This window comes from Egretta garzetta, unplaced genomic scaffold (genome assembly GCF_000687185.1).
Source record: "Egretta garzetta isolate BGI_Z169 unplaced genomic scaffold, ASM68718v1 scaffold542, whole genome shotgun sequence".
In the NCBI taxonomy this organism is placed as follows: Eukaryota; Metazoa; Chordata; class Aves; order Pelecaniformes; family Ardeidae; genus Egretta; species Egretta garzetta.
In genome coordinates this window covers 298,402-317,210 of record NW_009258766.1, presented here as the reverse complement: position 1 = coordinate 317,210, position 18,809 = coordinate 298,402, and the positions used below count along the sequence as shown (strand labels likewise).

The window sequence follows — 18,809 nt, the reverse complement described above, 5'->3', positions numbered from 1 at the left end:
CGAGAGACGGGGGGGGGGGGGGAGGGGCAGGTGCCAGCTAAAATGTAGCAAAAAGAAAAGAAAATGTAAATCAGAAGAAATGGATCCATTGGCAGAACATGTACACGGCTTTGTATTTGACAGATGTAACAAAATGCAAATCAAATTTGGGAAATACCTCAGAAGGTTTTCGATCTTCATGCCTGGAACATGAAGTCCTCCGATGTCGAGATCTGGAATGCTGGGACCAGGTGGACAGACCTAGGATACAGAAATGATCATTTGCAGACGCTGCTGCCATCTATCAAGTAAAGCTTTTGCTCTCTCCGCATACCCACTACATGAGTAAGGCAAGCCATAGCCAGGCTTCCATGACAAACCTCCAGAGGACTCTTTCAAAATGAACCAGAAAATAAACATTAGTCAGCCATAAACTTCTGTGACCACTCTTCCGGATTTGGGTTTTTTTATAATTTTCTACTGATACATGCATGTATTGGCTGCACTGCACTTATCAGCCTTCCACCCAGCATTTGAAGAAAGCTGCCTCATAACATGCTTCCCCCTAAGCATCAATAAACCACTTTCTGCAGATTAATAGCTGACCAGGAGGTCTGCCGATAGCCTGAGATGTACTCTTTGAAACTAATGTACTGATGTCCTAAATATCTGTATCGGTTTCCCAACTTTTACCAGAGCAAGCCTTTTCAAAAGGAAGCACACTGCCATGCACACACAGCAGAGCCCACTAAACAAGCTGTTGTCTCTTCTCCTGAGCAAATCTCTCACTGTGGTTGTACAATTTTTGTCTGCGTAATTATTCAGTACGTTCCTAACAAATTATACCTTTTTGCCTTGAAACCTTTTGACAGAGGCTCTGTCAGCTTTCAGAAATATTGTAACAGGAGAAAAGGAAAAAGAGAAAGAATCTACACTCCATTGACAAGGTAGTGCTTTGACACCAGACTATACAACACCTGTGCAAATCAACTAATTTTAATTCTCTAAGATTTACAGGTATAGCAGGTATTTTCCACTGCCAACTACACAGCAGTAATGAAAAAAAAAGCCAGTAAATCCTTATGGGTTGGAGAATTGAAAGATTTGTGATAAGGTCTACATGATACGGAAGCTAGGACCTACATGTTGAACTCTGAAGGATGAGCACAGATTTTGCAACTCTGGGCATTAATCGTAGATAAATAGAACAGAATTGATGCAAGGGCCTTCCTACACTGCTCATTTCTTCACTGCCTGTGTACATAGATGCTCGGAGTAAAAACTGTAAGGCTGCAGTCCATAAGAGCAACATCACATCACATCACATCATCCAGCAGAAACCTCTCGGGGATCAGAAAGCACTGTTCAAAACCAGATTGCATAGGATGGGATAAGTTCTCTATTAAAACCAAAAAATATTTTCAAAGTGAACTGACTGTCCAAAACTTTCGTTGGAAAGATACAACTGAGTAACAAGTCATCAGAAGAATTTGCTATGTTGTCGTTATGCTTTTGTCTTCTCTTTTCAGTTACTAATACATTAGGGAATCTGCCCCAATAAAAACCACTCTGTAACACAGTAATGAATAACAGACGTTACGCAGAACATGCATAATGGTCAAAACTGAAGCAAGGTACGCAGCAAGCAGCTAAAAATCTTATCTTCTAAGGTAATACAGAAAAGATTGTTTTAAGCAAATGTTAGTGTTTCCATAAAAAAAGCTGGTGATTTGAAAGCTTTTTAAAAAGCCATGGGCACTTTTCCTAAGCTCCTCTATTTTACAATTACAATTTTCTATTTCTACGAAAGGGGAAAAAAAAAAGGAAAAAAGTGACTGCCTGCCATTTACTAATCTGTGTGGAAAGCCAGACTCCCAAGATCATTTAACTACCATTCCGTTTAAATGTTCTCTTGAAAACTAAAGAAAAAACACAAGCAGCAGTATAAACTCCTTCCAAACTCAACCTAAAAAAGTCAGAGGGTAATAAGTGAAATCACTCAAAAAGTGTCAGATATACAGCTAAAATTCACAACAGAAAAACTGACTTTTTCCTGCACTGTAACAATAGAAAAATTAACATTTTAACATTGAGAAAGATGTCATTTCTTTAACAAACAGCCTCACTAGAAGAGAGAGACCACATACATACCCACACAGAGTACTATTCAGTTCTCAGGGCTTCTGATATTTTCCATCTGCAAGACATTAATATCTGACCAACTATCTGCCACTGAGGTATGCAGCTAGTTAGACCACCGCACCAGCAAGTCAGCCACTTTGAAATTTCTAATTCATTTGTGGATCTGAGTGTTTTGTACACTGTTGGGAGCTGGGGGAGGGAGCCTGCATGCAAGATAAGGAATTCAGAACAACAAGCTCTATTGGCAAAGTGGTGTTTGATTCTCAAGATTCTGTGAGAGAAGAGCAGGTGAGGCTGGAGGCTTTCATACAGTTGTTCCCAGGTAACGCATGCCTCTGGCAAAATTAGAGCAGTGGCAATATGATGTGCTTCTGGCCCTTTACCTGTGTGCTTTAATTCAGCTCTGATGACAACTTATCATAAACTGAAGACAAATAAGCAAGCATATGGGCTTCTTTTTTTTAATGTGGGTATTAGAAGATGGCTTTCCGGGTCTCTCTCATGCCACAGAGAAGCTACAAAGGTGAGGAGTAAAATAATCCCTACCCCGTCTTGCATCTCCATTTCTTTATTGTGTCATCCGCAGATGCTAACCATCAAAACAGGGTCTTAAACGTGCACTTTATTTTAGACACAGTCCATGTACACAAAGGTTAGGCCACTGGATTCATTATTTATTTCATGCAACGTGAAAGGTCAACTATTAGCACCAAAACTACAGAACTTTTATTTTAAATTACTTTTCTAAAGCACTATACGAAAGCACACTACGTAACGTTTCCACACATAAGGGACAATTCAAACGCAGCCAGCCTTTCTCAGGATGTATTATAATGAGTATTTTTTCCATGCCAACTAACTTCCTACAATGAATAAGGGAAGAAGTATTTTCTCACATAGTTCTGTAATAGCTGTTTCCTTGCACATAAAATTGGTGAATGCACACTGAAAACACACAATGTTTTTAGTAAGTTACTGAAGAGACTGTTGTACTTTTCTGAGTAGTGTAAACTGTCTGTACATAACACTAGGAAAAAAGGTGGAAGAATGTCCGACGGGACTGAGATTTTACTACCCACTAAGATCTGTAACTGTAGCTAACAGATGACCTCTGGGCAAGGGCTTCACTTCAATAGTGAAAACATTTACTCACTGACTAAACAGAACCTCACTATAAGGCATGCATTCACAGATTCAAACCACCACCACTCGGACACAAAAGTGCAAGGAATTGAAGGAGCCAGCCAATTGATAGTAAAACATCCAGCCCATAACAGTATTAAATTTAACTACTTTTGAAATCTCAACTCTGCTTCCATTAAAGTTAATGGCAAAATATCACTGCCTTCAACAGTGCCAAGACCAGGTCACTGAATTACCCAAAGCTGCTTTCATTAACAAGCAATCCACCCACTCTGAGCATACCAATAAAAGTGCAGGAGGAAAATGAAGGATGTTATTTGCCTTTTAAGCATCCTTCCCATATTTTCATACCTAATCCAGAAGAGGGACCTCACTGAAAGTTCAGAGGCAATTACAGCTAATTCAGTGATTAATGATCTGATTTTTATGTCTAAATACATGAAGTAAGAACCATCCCTGGATATACGGAAGGAGCAATCTACTGCAGTCAAAACAAACACAGGATTCAAAACAGCTCTTCTCTATTATAGAAGCACATGAACCTAATTGAGTTATTTTAGAAAGATTCCAGACACTTTTCACCAAAATTATCCTCTTGCATTAAGTATCCAAAATGACTATGTTCATCAACAGTTTTCTGAACACTAGCCTTAGTCCCACACTGGATTAGTATCACTGAGACTAGAAAAAACAACTAAGGATCAAGACAGAGTTAAACCCAGTTTCAGTAAAATAACAAAAAAACATAAGGGGAAGTCTGAATCACTGGGATTTGGAAGATGTAAAACTTTTGTAAGATAACATTATATACCTCATGGGAGAAACGAGTTCTACAGCAGATGGAAAATTAATGAGATGTTAAGAGAGCCCATACTACCAAAAGCCACATGAGTAACAGTGAATATGAAAAATACACAACTCCAAAAGCCCAAAGCTAAATAAACCCATCCAAAACATGCACCACTATCACTGGACATCAGAGATAAAAGGTGTTGTACTAAGCACCTATCCTGTCACATGGCTGTACAAGTTAAGGATGAACACAGCAGCCTAGCTAGTATCATCACTGCAGGAGGTACACCAAGACCATCCTGATTCTTTTATAGTTAGGATCCTTTCAGAGGGCCTAGGGGTTCGTGTGTTTTAAAAGGTTTTCATCACTGACAACAATGGGAGGAGGATCATACTCTTACTACATGTCTCAGTTTTCCCTTTGCATTTATCCACTTATAGACAAAAAGCAAAAAGAATTCCCAAACCACTAACGAGATGTAATTCACAGCAAGAGAGGCAAAGCTGTAACACGCTATTGGTGCTGGAAAGGCGACTTCTAAGACTTGAGTAGGAAAACTTTCTGGTCCCCTAGGCTATTCTATACACCTTACAATGTAAACACGGTGTTTTTATAATACTGCTACAGGGTGTATATAACACATACACCTCCCGATAATAAAAGAAAGCAATCAAGGAGTGTGAATTCTTTTTCTGTATTTGTGAAGAACGCGCACTTCCCAAAAGGAAAAACATAATCAATTTTAATGGTATCAATTTATTAAATGATCTGTCAAGAATACGTTTTGATTCCAAAAACACCCATCAAAACAGAATATTCCTTGGGGCCAATAAAGCAATTCAAGCCCTCAGGGGATTCTACCTCACAACTAATATACTACTCAGCATGAGCAGAAAAGGCTTAGCTATTCATGTAACATGCACAAGGCTGCTGCAAAGCCACCTGCAAGGCACCCAGCTGTGTCCCTGGAGAACTACCTGCTGCTACAGCCTCCGCACACTTCAAAGCCTCAGATCACTGGGCGTCTGAAAGCACTTCTCCCACCATAAATACACTCCGGCTACACCATTACACCAGGCAGCACAACAGAGCAAAACACCCTCGACATGGATGTGTGTCTGGCTGTCACTTCTGCTTAACGCTGGCATTTCCAGATGCCTATACTGTTCCCCAACTCACTCTGAGACCAACTAGGTGCTGCTGCCAACACTCTGTCAGAAAGATCTGCAGCCTGAAGAGAAAACATAGATGCTCAGAGTCTCCCCATTTACTGCCTGGCCCACAACTCTCTACAGTAAGGCTTTATGTCACTTAGACATAACTCCACACGTCTAGACCCAAATTCCAGCACAAATAAAACAGAGGCAGACTATTCTAAGGGCAGTTTTCCATTATGTTAGGTGTAGAAAGAGCTGTCCATGCAGAAGTCTTCAGGCCTTATCACAGAGAAAGCAGCATGTATGCAAACACAACCTATGTCATCATTTCACATAGCCACATTCCCCTTCTCATATTTCTGTTGCTGGAGGATTTGCCCATCTGCTTCCTTATCTTTATATAATAGTGTATTATTATACAATAATCTCATTCAAGATCAACATAGAAAAAGCAATGGTCTTATCCCTCATCAACACCGATCCTATCCAGAATTTAGTGTCATTTGACAACAACCCAATTGCAGTTTCTGAACAAAGCGTGGATCCGTATGATCTCTGCAGTGCTTTACAACACCGCTGCACAATTGCTCAGTAACTGACGCACATAATGAACAGTCTTTGCAGCTCCCTGCCACAGCAATTCAATCCAAGTTCCCTCCTATGATCCCTTTTCTCAGTAGTACACATTTGAGTTTCATCATCTAGAACACACACGTAACAAAGCATAGGCACATGTCACTCTTCTAATGGTGAGGAATTCCTAGACCCCATCTTATTTTTTATCACAAGACCCAAGTGACACTCTAGCCCGCTTGCCCAAGGCTTCCCACCGTAGCAATGTTTTACCATACCACTATACAAAGTTTTGGCGCAAGTTTAGGACAAGTTATCAGAGTCAATTTGAGCACCTCCCAAGCTGGCATTCATGGGTTGGTAACATGAGGTTGTCAGGCCTTAAAACTCCAGTGGAGTTAGGTGTACTCCATATTAGCAGTCTTGTAAAGAAAAATGTGCCTCTCCAAAACTGACAGTCGTGATTATGTGGTGTCCCTTCCTCAGATGCGACATCCTATCAGCCCAGATAAGTCTTTCAAATCACTCTTCCAGAGTGCTCAAAAGCGTAGCAACTTCACCTGAAGTCACCCTGCCCCAGTGAGCCCAACCTTCACGGAAGATGCTAGTTCTGACCATTTGCCATCACTCTAAATGCCACAACCCTTTTTCGAAAGCATAGTAGTGACCACTAAGCTTGCTGCTTTGACCAAACTCTAGCACTGTAACTACATTACATTCTGCCATTTAATTGCCATCCCTCACCAACCAGCCAGTTCAAGACCAAAAAATGTTCTTCACTCCCTTTTCACAAAACACGGCACAGCATTAGGCTCACTGCTAAGTAATTGCCACATTTCAGGCCAGCAGCGGCTGCGATTCTGCGTAAATGACATACACACCTAAGGTTATATGCTCGGCAACCTTTGCAAAGGCGCTCTGGGATCCATCTCAAACACAACAGGAATCCACTGGGATGAAAAGCCCTTTCTAAATCCAAGATCCCCATCATTCAGTCAGAGAAATGAATATTGGCAAAATATGTTTAACTTTAAAATAACATTTGTTTAGCAATGATAGAATAAGGGTCCGTCTAAATTACAGAACTATATTCCATAATCCGTAAGTATTAAATCTTTCATTTCTTGCAATTGATGTGAAACCTTGTAAATCTTAGAAGTATTTTTCCTCTGCAAGCGTCTTCAGTTCTTCTCTCAGACACTCTTGCATGTGGGAGTATGATGAATTGATAACCTCTCCAAGAATAAATGAAGAGGCATCGTGGGAGCAAGCAAAGTGTGAAGAAGAGCATGCTCTGAATTCCTTGCTCATGGAAAACAGCAACCAAACCCTCTTTGACATCAAGGAGGGCCTGGATTTCACCCAAGCTCCCTACAATACAACTGTCTGAGCTTCAGATCTTGTCTCAGACGCAACCTGTCCATGTGTCCAAGCAATTTGTGCAAAAGGAATGGCCTGAAGCTATAAATGGAAACTACTCCACTGCACAACTTTATCTCACCAGGAAACAAAGCACATGGAATATTCAGCACAAACTACCTTTGCAGGTTTCAGACCAAGGAGGCTAAAAAGCCAAGTCAAACACTGAGCAGGGAAGATAAAGCAGCTTCAGTACCTAACACTTAATTAGATTAAGACCTGGAATCATGAAGAGGAGTTTTTGCAACGGAGGAGCAAGCGGAAATACAACATACCAAAAATCGCTTAAAAGCTATCGAAGCTGTAGCCAGCCATGCAGATAACAAGGACATAATTGAGCTCGAGGTAAACATTACTCATTTACTTAATACAGGTTTTGACGAAGATGGCATGTACATCACAAGGCTTTTCTGATGGGCCTGGCTAATATTAACACCTATTATAACTGCTGTAATACATTATCTGGAAAGGGACAGGAATTAACAAGCTGCCAGATGGCAAAAAAAGGATTACTTTGAGGTGCCAACTCTTCCCCAAGCCTCTCCCAATACCATTCCTCTGTATTTAGACAAAAGTTCAAAATCCTGAACTATGCCCGCAGCCATTTTTCATGCAATTCTATTTCCTGGATAAAATATTCAAAAGTGACCTATAATTTCAGAAAATGAAATCTCTGAGAACACAGTCGGATATCCAGGGACTAACTGCAGAACTGCTGTGCACAACTTTCACTGACACCTCTTGCTCAGTGCTTTAAATACGCTATTTTGGCCTCACGTCTAAATGAGGATTTAGAACTCTGATTTTAAGGGGACTCAGCTCAACGGTTTTCAGCAGTTAGGTTGAAGGACACAAAATAAACACCTTTGGGGGCTGCACTTAGCTTCTGGTAAAGAATCAAGCCAGAGGGTAAAAAAGGAGTGATGAGAAAAGCAAAGGTTGTCTTTAAGCTGCAAGGCTTTAAAACACTGCAAATAATACATAACCACCCACACTAAAATATCTTACATCTAAATCAGTAAATACATGTACGCGCTCTGCAGCCATGTTAAGTGTTCTTCTGTTCTGTATTTCACCCCCAAAATGAAAACAATTCTCCCTTCTTTCACCTCACAAAAGGGGACCACCTTTTTTGTCCCCTGAAGAACTACAGATATGCTTACATCTTCAGTATAATGCATTCTTAGTGCTCGGGGTATGAGGTTTGTTTTTCTATCACCTTGTGACTACCAAGGAAACTGATTCAGTTCAGTGATCTAATGGAAAACAATCTTCATATGTTCATTTATTTTTTTAAATAAATGCCATTATTAGTTGCATCATTATTATTACCTCATAAATATTCAGGTTCCTGCGTTAAATAAAATAAAAATGTGTATTTCTTTATGCCAAAATATTTTCCAGGTAGCGCTAGTCTATGTACTGGAGTCTACCCCAGACAAGCATCATCATTCAGGTTACTCTAACAACATTTATCCAGTGACACTCATGACGAATGCGAGATGCCTGATGGCAGAGTCTGCTAAGGCAGAGCATGAAAATTCAACTTCAGAACTGAAGAAACCCAAGAGTCGGAGACCCAGTCCTCACCTTGCAGGATGAGGGAGAGCAGTGCTGAGCTCCAAGCCGAAGGACTACTGAGTTCAGTATGATGGGAATGCAAGAAGCACACCGGAGGGTCAAGAGGTGCCACTGACTGAAGGGAAGCAGATGTTTGGCAATAGGAGTCCAACTAAGTGTTGATTAAAATTTCAACTTTTCAATTAGAAGGCGGCTGTTTGAAGTGCTCAAAATAGTCTATTTAATTGTGTTCTGCCTCTGGAAACTCAGAGAAGGAAAAATAGCTAGTGAAAAACTTCAACACGGAGCCCAGAAATTCATGGAAATTTTTACCTTTCATTTTTTAGGCAACAAAATTTTCTTACTCAGAATTCTAACATTAGTATCAGTAGAGTGAGTCAGCGGTACTACTGACAATAATGCAGAAATCAACACAGTGAGAGTAATCAGTAATTCTACTATAGTCAAGAAAAGATTAAATGAAGGTGCAACCTGTAAGGGGAGGCCCTTGACATAGTTGCAAGGAACTACTGGTATCTCCTTACAACAGCAAAAGCGGAGAGAAAGGGCGTAAGCGTCAGACATTGTTCTCAGAGAAGTGTGAATGGCAACAAGTCTTGGAGATGCTGACCCTACATTAAATGTTATCTCAGCTTCTGATTATTAACCCTGGCTCTTTTTGAGCATGTGTATAGTAACAGAATGAATATGCAGGCACCTGTATCTGAACTCACCCAGTAACTTCACAAGGGGAGAAAAACATAATCAAATCAAGGAAAAAAAAAAAGTGTAATGAAAGGGAAGTGGTATACATTTCAGACAACACTTGAAAATAAAATTTTGCTGCCTTTTGCCATGTAATTTATTCAACAAAGAGTTAATTCGTATTAATTAGGCTTTAAAATAGAGAGATTATAAAAAGGGCAAGGGTTTACTTTTCTTTTCCTAACTCATTTTCTTAGATCTTGATCTATGGAACAGAAGAAAACACTGTTTTTTGGAAAACATAATTCAGTAAGTCGACAGCTCTATTCCAGATAGTTATATATCAAATGACATTACAAACAAGCATTATAATCGGCAACAGATCAGTCAACTGTATCTAGTTCAGAATTTCAATTCCAAGATTATCTGCTTCATATTTTATTTTGTAAACCCTGTAACACAAGGCACATGAAGGGATCAAAGACTAAAAAAAGCAGATAAGAGAGTGAAAATAAATGCTATTATCAAAATGAAACACTATTATATAAAGCTGCTAGGGAATGAAAAAAGGGTAAAGTAAAATTCTAATGAAAGGCGTCACATTCGCTGCTACTTGCCTATTTTACAAGTAAAAACACACCTTTCTTCTGGGGAAGTACACGTCACCTTTGAGGAAATACACCAACTTCAATTTTTATAACCCCAAGTAAACTTCTAACCAAGTAAAAAGAGGTCTGATTCAGGATTTTTTTTTTCCAAAATCCCCCAGCTGCAGGTAGTTCTCCAAAAAGAAGCCAAATCCCAGACCTCTTAAATAGATTTTACTCAATCCTTATTTGGACTAACTCCTAATCAGGTTACTAGTTCTCACCTCCTTCGATCCTTTTACCACTCCTTCATTTCAGCAATAGTTTGCCTAAGGTTGTTTTAAGATGCAGATTTGGCCATACCTGAACAGACTCCCACACAGCAGACACCCCTGAGAAATGCTTGCAGGTGAAGCAGTCACCTGTGCAGGGCCACAGTGCAGCACAGGGCTACATTCTCAGAGTGAAGCTTTCAAAAGCACCTCGAAAACCTCCCTGATCATTTTCTGTTACATTTCAGACTGAAGTCTCATAAAAGACTTCAGATTTGAAGATGTGCACCCAGACAGATCAAACTGAAACCCGGAAAATCTCTCTGACAACTGGCTAAGCTGCACTATTGTCAAGTACAATCAACTTGCTTGTTTGGGCAAATAAAACACCTTGGCGCGTTTCCCAAACTGCCATTTTATCTTCCCCACTCCCTTCCTTCCCACTTTCTTTTTGAAAAAAAATTATCAGTCCCTGGAATCCAAACACAAGACATATATATACCGTACAGAGCTCTGTGTTAGTTATGTCAGTACAGAAACAGTTAAAAAAAAAATACGTATTTTGTATCCAAATTACTGATCTACTGAATTCAAATTCTTGAAAGTTACTCCTCAAATAAGAGAACCTTAAAACGAAGCAACAACTTTGATGCACCATCAGTCTTTTCTACTTAAGTTTGAAGCAATATACCTTTCCATTGCATAAGAGAGTATGAGAACACTGAAGCAAATCTACAATCCTAATGCAAACTTCTATTAAATGCTACGCTGTGGACAACGTTAACAGATGTCTCCATGCAAGTTCTGTCCTTGTAATGACAAATTATGCTGCTTGCAAAGATTTTCAAGACGACGACTGACTTCTTTTGCTAACACCATACAGTCAATACAGTGGGGGGGATCCTGAACCTACTGTCCACCTGTGCTCAGAATGACTGAGTTCAAAACTAGATCCTTTACATTTCTACCAGTCCAACCAACATGCAAAATGCCTCTGTCACATAAAATACGGCATTAAAACGTGTTTTCTAACTCATAACCTACTGCACTCTACAACAAAGGAGCACTTACTGCCATTGTCATCAGAATCCTCACTGCTGCTAGGAAGCCGACGTCGTTTCATGATCTCCACGGGAAACAGCAGGCAGCCTGCAAAGCAATGAGACAGCACTTAACCCAAGATAATAATACACAGTCATCAAGTTGTGTTTCTGATGGCATTCGAGGATTTACAGCACACAAAGGAAAACAAACAACTCTGAACAGCATCTGAAATATGAACAGTGAATATCTCAAGGATGCTTAATTAGGCAGTCATCATACTAGCAGGTGAACAAAATTGGAGTGTCAATAACAACACCACCAACACTTTCACCCCGAAACAAAAGCATATTTTGTTCTGAGAGGTCTTAAAATCACTAAATATCTGCAGTGAATGTGCCTAGCTTCCCCTGCCCATTCTGACACTAGATTTGCAATACAATAACATTTTTACTGCTTGTATAAATATTTACTTTGGCTAATATGTTTTTGGAACCATTTTATTCCTGTTTGAAGTGCCAGATTTACGAAATCGAAGATTAAAGTCATCCACTTATATATGAAAAAAAGAATCAGCAGCAGTAGCAAGCCAAGTTTTCCCAGATTAGCTGAGCATGCATCATCTATGCCCTGGAAGGCACCACTCGCTAAAGTAAGAGAGTTACCTCCTCCTAAAGGCACATTTCTAGCACCATGCCAACTAACTGTTTTTCAGGAATCAGACCACCAATTGATTACACAGAAGCTCCTCCAAGCTGCCAAAATTGTAGCAATAATTGACTTCAACTGCACATGAACCAGTGATGTAAAGGCAAAAAGTTCTGTATCTTTTTAACTACTATTCACAGGGCACTGATATTTTCACATGTATTCCCTGTGGAATGAAACCAAATTTAGAAAAATTAAGGAAGCTGTAAATAGCCAGTCAGCATTTACACGTAAATAACTGTTAAAAAGTATAAGTTGAAGAGCAGAAAAAACATGACAAGACAAGTGCAGAAAGGCATATCCACCGGTTAAACCGACAAGGACTCTAGATGCACATCAAATCCCCTGAGTCTTTGCTTACCACACATCAGTCCTTGATATCAACAAGGGCTGGGTGTTCTGCTAGCAGCAAAGCCCTCATGCCTACCTCTGGGACGCAGATTTGGAAATCAGATGCCAAAATGCTTTTTTGCTTCTAGGTAGGTACAGAAAATCTAACCCCCTCGTTTTCATGTGAGTTGGGATTTCCTAGAAACCATTCAACAGATCTCTTTTCATTGACCCTTCAGTATACAGTTAACGGCTTCAACTTTGATCGGTGAGAACACATCTCGTTGTAGTAAACTGAATAATGCTTTCAACTTTTCTAAGTCTAACTCCCAAACTAAGGAAACACAAAAAGCCTAACCGAAGCCTGCCACTATTTCTAAAAAAAAAGCACAAAAAATATCTTCTCTTCCGAAAGTGATTCATATAAAAAGTAAACGGTTTTTCTACGGAATTCATTTTCTCATCACTAGAAAATCACTAGCAACTGAACCTGAGACACTATTTTACCCTTCCAGTGAAAGTAATACAGTTGTAAGAGCCCAAGCATTGCAAGATTGCCTCCTTTTTCATATTATACGTGCAAACAGAGGTGGGGGGAAGCCTCCCTTCCAAGGAGTGACTTTCCAGAGCAGGTGTTAATATGGCTGTCATTGAAACATGTAACAGTTTTAGGCTGCAAACTTCCCTTGCTAAAGGTAAAGAGAAACTGAATGGTTCACTTCACCAAAGACCTTTTGTCACCATTTCATCAAGTAAAAGTTCACATATAATGTCTGATGCCAGAGAATAAAGAATCATAAATGACAACCTCTTACAGTGCTAGAAGGATGCTCTCCAAAAGAATTGCTTTGAAGCAGACGAGAACTTTGTGTGTATGGCAGATGGAAATGCCGCTCGTGAATAAATCACAGACCAGCCTGGACCATCAAAATCACCTGAGTACGGATCTGGTATAAATATAGCAGATCCAGAGCCAAGTTCTGATACGGTCACTTATAAAGACAGAAAGCCAACATTCAGATCCAAAACAGGCTAAGACAGAACTGAAAAATCAATTAGCTGCTACAAGACCAAAACCAGAGGGGATAAATACCTATTCTGTAAGGTATTTTTTCTCGTAGCTCACATACTTTCCCTGTAATTGCAAGAAATACTAACAATAGCAATGTAAAAGAACATACTCACTTACTTAGAATGGAAATATCTAATATCTCCCATAAACAAAGAGGATGCAGAAGAAAATAAAGAAAAATTAAAGTTATCTCAGAAATTGTATATTCCTGGTCAAAATCCTTACTTCTTGGTTCACTCCAACACAGCCTGAAAAGTACTATGCACTGTAAAGCAAAATAACCTAGCTTATATACACTAAGACACACTCATGAGCTTGCAATGAACAAGAAAATTCAAAATTCTGCTCCTCCACATATTTTTGGATAAGTTATTTCAAGTTCATCTTCTCCTAGCCATTCTTTCTGCAAATTCACACAATAAGGAAAGACCCAGAATCTTCTCCTTCCTACCATGTGCCTTTAAAAAAATAAACATCTTTGTTGTTGTTGTTGTTTAAAGGAGAGAGTGGTATGCACACCTCCCAATTCAAGCACTCTCCACAGTTCTTCAGGAAATAGAAGCCAGAACAGAAGCCACTTTCCTGGAGCAGAGAGTATTAGACATGGCAGCTAATTTCCTTGTCCACTCTAGTCAGGTTTCTGAAGTTGGCCACGTTGAAAAGCCTGTGTTCTCAAAAGTAACATTAAAAGAAATACCCCATCTGATGAATCTTCTGTGAGATTCCTTTATAGATGTATGAGGGGGGAGGGAGGGGAGAAAGGAAAAAAAAAAAAAAAGAAAGAGTTAAAATCCAGAGATCTCTTTTTCCCATCTTTGAACCTAACCTGAGTTTACAGGGAGCTAAATCACAGATGGAAAAGCAGTATTTGGCTTCTTAGAGCAAGTCCCAAACCTCCTAAGATTAACCCCCTAGAATTTTTGTCATTAGAAGTAACAAACCAGCTTTTTTCAACTTCTAAAATAATTTTGAACTGTTCCCACCGGATGGTCACATCTACAGCTCAGAACACACATTCTAGATATAGCACTAGAACAGCTAATAAGAATTATAAGCATACAGATCGAAATGCTGCTGCTCTTAAGGGTATCACAGTGTCTCTGCCTCAAAGACTATCGGTTTCTGTCAGGTGATGGTGACCTCAAAGTCACGCAAGAACTGCATTAAAAATAAACATGGATTATGGGTAGTGATGGGTAGGTGCAGATTGAAGGTGCAGGCTTTCCCCGTTCAATCACAGACACACACTTTCCCAGCATGTTCGGAGAATACTACGAATTCAAGTAATGCTTTTTTAATCTTCAAGGGAAAAAAACCAAACAAAACTATAGTAACTCAGCCTCCGTGGGACATCCTTAACTAAAAATAAGGAAGTATTTTTACACTGAAAAAGGCAGAATGGAAAAACTATCAAACTTTTCAGTAAAATTACTTATCTCATTCTCTTTCCTTTCCTAATGTGAGATCTGAGTGCCAGCAATATTACTTTTCTTTGAAATTCTCACTCTTCACAGTCATGAAAGTGTTGGTATTTTTCACTTGACTTTATTTTGACACACACTTAATATACTCAAGTGCATATGCAACACATCTGATCCAACTGATCTGATCTCATTAAAACATTATTTTGAAACTGAAGGAGGTCTGTCAGTTCCAACAGGTCAGAAGTAAAGGCAGGTTCACCAACAATATTCCCATTAAGCAAAGAAAGGGTGAAATGCTGAAGCCAAGCTTTAAGATTCATACCAATAGTAAGTAAAAACTAGGCACTCAGCCTGCAACGCTTGCAGGACAGGAAGAGACCACCCAGGTTACTGAGCTCAATTCCCAACAACTGCATGCAACCACGTAATTGCTGTTTAGTCCAGAAGTTTCCACAAAACATTCACTGCGCCCACACATGCCACAGAACAACCTCCCAACCCCCTTCGCAAAATGAGTGCTTCTCTGAAGCAAGGAAGCAGCCAACCAAGCAGCGTCCTTGAACCCTGTATCTTCTCTCACAAACATTTCTACAGCTGTTTTTCCCAAATTCTTACACCAGCTCCATACACTGTTCACCTGCAGGGTTAAGCCCAGTCTTTGAAAAGCTACAACAGAGTCCAGCAGCCCTGACATCACAAAGGCTGCTGCATCACCAAGCCAAACGTTCCCGGAGTTTTCACTGACACGTGTAAATTCCTAATAACCCAGCCACTTTTCTATGTTATTTCGGTTTCACTTCCTTGAAAGATGAGTGTTTCTTCATGCCAAAACCATCCTTTCAGAAGTCAGACAGACCAATAGACAGCTTGCTGGTAGTTACTTCTCCTGAGAAGTCTGTTATAATTTACCCATGGGGGGGGGGGCAAATGCCAGCCTTCAACCAAACACAGCTTTATAGAAAAACAGCCATAACTCTCTGCTGGCAACGTTACCCCATTTCCAAGGGTGAACACAACATCTAAGACCACTTTGTGCAATCACACCACCACAATAAATGACATAGATGCGGCAGAGGCCATGACTTTCTAGCCACCAAGCACCCTCAGATGCACTAGCCATACTGGGGCAGTACTGGTGAGGCTGGCACAGCTTGCAACGCCCGCTGCTGCGCTGCTCCGTGCTTTACGGAGACCAGCAGCCATCCTTTTTCATCGTGCTAGCTCTGGAAGCTAAGCTCTGGGTTTTTACTCATTGATAAGGTACAAACTTCAAACATACAAATGTAACTCTGGACTTAAAGGGTACAATTGCTCAGATCGTTTTTAACGGCAAGGTTACACCACCTGAAACGTTTCTTCCAGCTACTTTGTTTTGGTTAGCGCGCTAAACCTTTTCCAAAATACTTGTAAAACGCTATGCAAATGCAATGACTAGATGATAATCCAAGATAATCAATGTCAGGCCACAAAGTAACATTTGGGTTTACATAGCCTTCAGGAGGTGATGAACATCTAACTCTACAGAAAACAACTAGACACAAGTTAGGAATACAGACATTTCTGCCTACTTCCCTGTACTTGCTGGCAGACGAAGCGCAGTGGGTTAGAATCAGCAACATGATACGGTACAGCAAATTCAGTATTTTTACCACTGTTGCATTATCACGTTCCTCCGTTCTTAGGTCTGCAAGAGATTCATTTAAAAGAACCAACAAAAACCAAAAATCACACTGGACAGCAATGCCAAGATCTTTCCTTCTACGTTTTTTCTCCCACACTCAAGTCCCAGGAATTGCACAGGTAAGAGTGAAAAAAATCCAAATCCTCTTTCCTAGCTTCCTCAGAGCAGGAATCCAGCCATTACCCCACAAAACTGGCATGGCAGTGCGCACACATGTACACCCATGTGCAACACACCACAGAACTTTTCATGCTGCTACTGCGTAGCTATAAGAGCACCGTATACTTTTTCACTCAGTTTGACCCCAAGTAGAGAGATGATCAAAGAGAAAGATGTAAAGTGTGTCAGTCTTTGTTATGCAAATAGCTAAACAGAACCAAATTTTTAAAAATAATTATACATGAAAAAATCTACACCCTCAGGTCAAAGGTTTTACATAGCCCAATTCTTACTAAAGTCTTTTTAAGGGCTGTATAAACCTCTGGGTAAAAAGAGTGTATAATTCAAACTCTGACAGACAATTAACTGTAACCATGTTAACGGGTGTCACTGTAATAAACTGCACTGAACAGCTGCAGAGACAGAATGGGAAGAAAGCAGAATTATGACAGATGTACACCCTGAAGACAAACTGAAAAACTGGCTTTTCCTGCAAGTAACCCACTAACTGCAATGAAACTAAGACCTAATTATCTCTAGTACAGGAGAAATCGCTTCAAAACGCTTATTGTACAAATGGAAGTAAAGTGTGACATAATCTTAACGAAATGGATAGCAGATGAAGGCATTTGGCTTCTACTTCTGTGCTCTTTTTAAACAGCTTGTGACACCACCCCAGTCTTCACCAACCGACACCTGACACAGCAAGAAGAAAAACTTTTTTCCTCCTGTGCCCAGACAAAAAAAAAAAAGGAACTGCATCAGAAGTAAGTCATACTATTAAAATCCACCTAAAATTTTATAATTCCTCTTTATCACCTATGGGAGGTTCAATAGCAACATTTTATAGACACAAAGATACAAGAAGAGTTCTTCAATGAAATACTATGTATTATGTAGCACAGCCCACAGTACAAAAAAGCCAGAGACCTTAAGTTTGGAGACAAAATCCTCCAAGTCTCATGAAACAAAAAAGTATGTTCCAAGGCCAAGAGTGTTCCCCGCAAGGAATATTTCTACTGACTTCCGCACACCTATTCAAAATTTCACGAGGGAAGGCAGAAGCACAATTTGGACTTAGCAGTCCCACACTTCTCAGCAATCCACGTGCTCGTCCATGCACCTGTGCAAGTCAGCTCATACCGCTACCTTACAATCTGGGCAGTGGCAGCGAATTATTCCCAAACTGCGCTGGTGAAACCGACTGCCCAAAAGCCTGAGCAAAATGATAAATTGGGCTCCACCAATTAATTCAACCCACCCTCCATCCACCGCAGTTCATCTCGCCCATCTAGAAAAAGCCGTCAGCTTGGCCAGCTCTGGCTGAAAACAAGAGCGCGAAGCAGCAGTACTAACGACATGGAGAAAACATTTGAGGGAAGACTGGAAGGGTTGGTTTCAGGTTGGTTTTTTTTTTACTATGTTTTGAGAATTGGGAATGGAATCAGAGAAGCTGGAAGGGAAATTTGCAGCTGTGAGGGGAAAGGGGAGTTTATTATTTTATTTTAAACATACATATTAAACATAGCTCAAAAGCAGGGGGCGAGTGGTATCTGAAGCCAGAGGGAAAATCCTGCCACTAAAACGTACAACCCTTGCTGTTTCAACAATATCCCACTGAGTGTGAGAAACCTCTAGAAATAGAATCATAACAAGCACATTCTGGCATAACTTTTACGAAGGTTTTAGGTTTGCAAGTGTGGGCAGCTTTTGACTTACTTAAAAAGGAAATTATTCCAAATCACAGCTAAACCTCCGAAAAGAAAGAATGGGGCTAGCACAAAAGCATCTTCCTGCTTTAGCATTAAAATGTCAACTAAAAGGCGTCGCTACACGCTATCGTGATTTCTAACACTACCTAACAGCTATCTAAGGAGCAGCAATCTATTTTTAACGCCTGCGCGCAGCCACACAAACCAGTCGTTTTGCATGTCACACACGGCCAGCTCTTCCCGGATGACTGACGGGTCTCGGCGCCCCACGGGCTTCACCCCGGGGTGAATCTAATAAACTTTATTAGAAGCGAGCAGTCAGCTGAAGGGAGAGAAAGAGAGCGAGGGGGAA

At 40.2% G+C, this 18,809-nt stretch overlaps 1 protein-coding gene across 1 annotated transcript in view; it reads right to left on the bottom strand.

The window, feature by feature from the left end:
- Nucleotides 1-12,000, bottom strand: part of JADE1 (jade family PHD finger 1) — a 34,853-nt gene extending 22,853 nt beyond the window's left edge. The window contains exons 1-2 of the mRNA XM_035889039.1: nt 11,402-12,000; nt 158-240 (exon numbers count right to left, since the gene is read on the bottom strand). Of these exons, the coding sequence (XP_035744932.1) occupies nt 158-240; nt 11,402-11,453 (135 nt within the window). The 5' untranslated portion in view covers nt 11,454-12,000. The remainder of the gene's footprint in view (nt 1-157; nt 241-11,401) is intronic.
- Between the last annotated feature and the right edge of the window lie 6,809 nt (nt 12,001-18,809).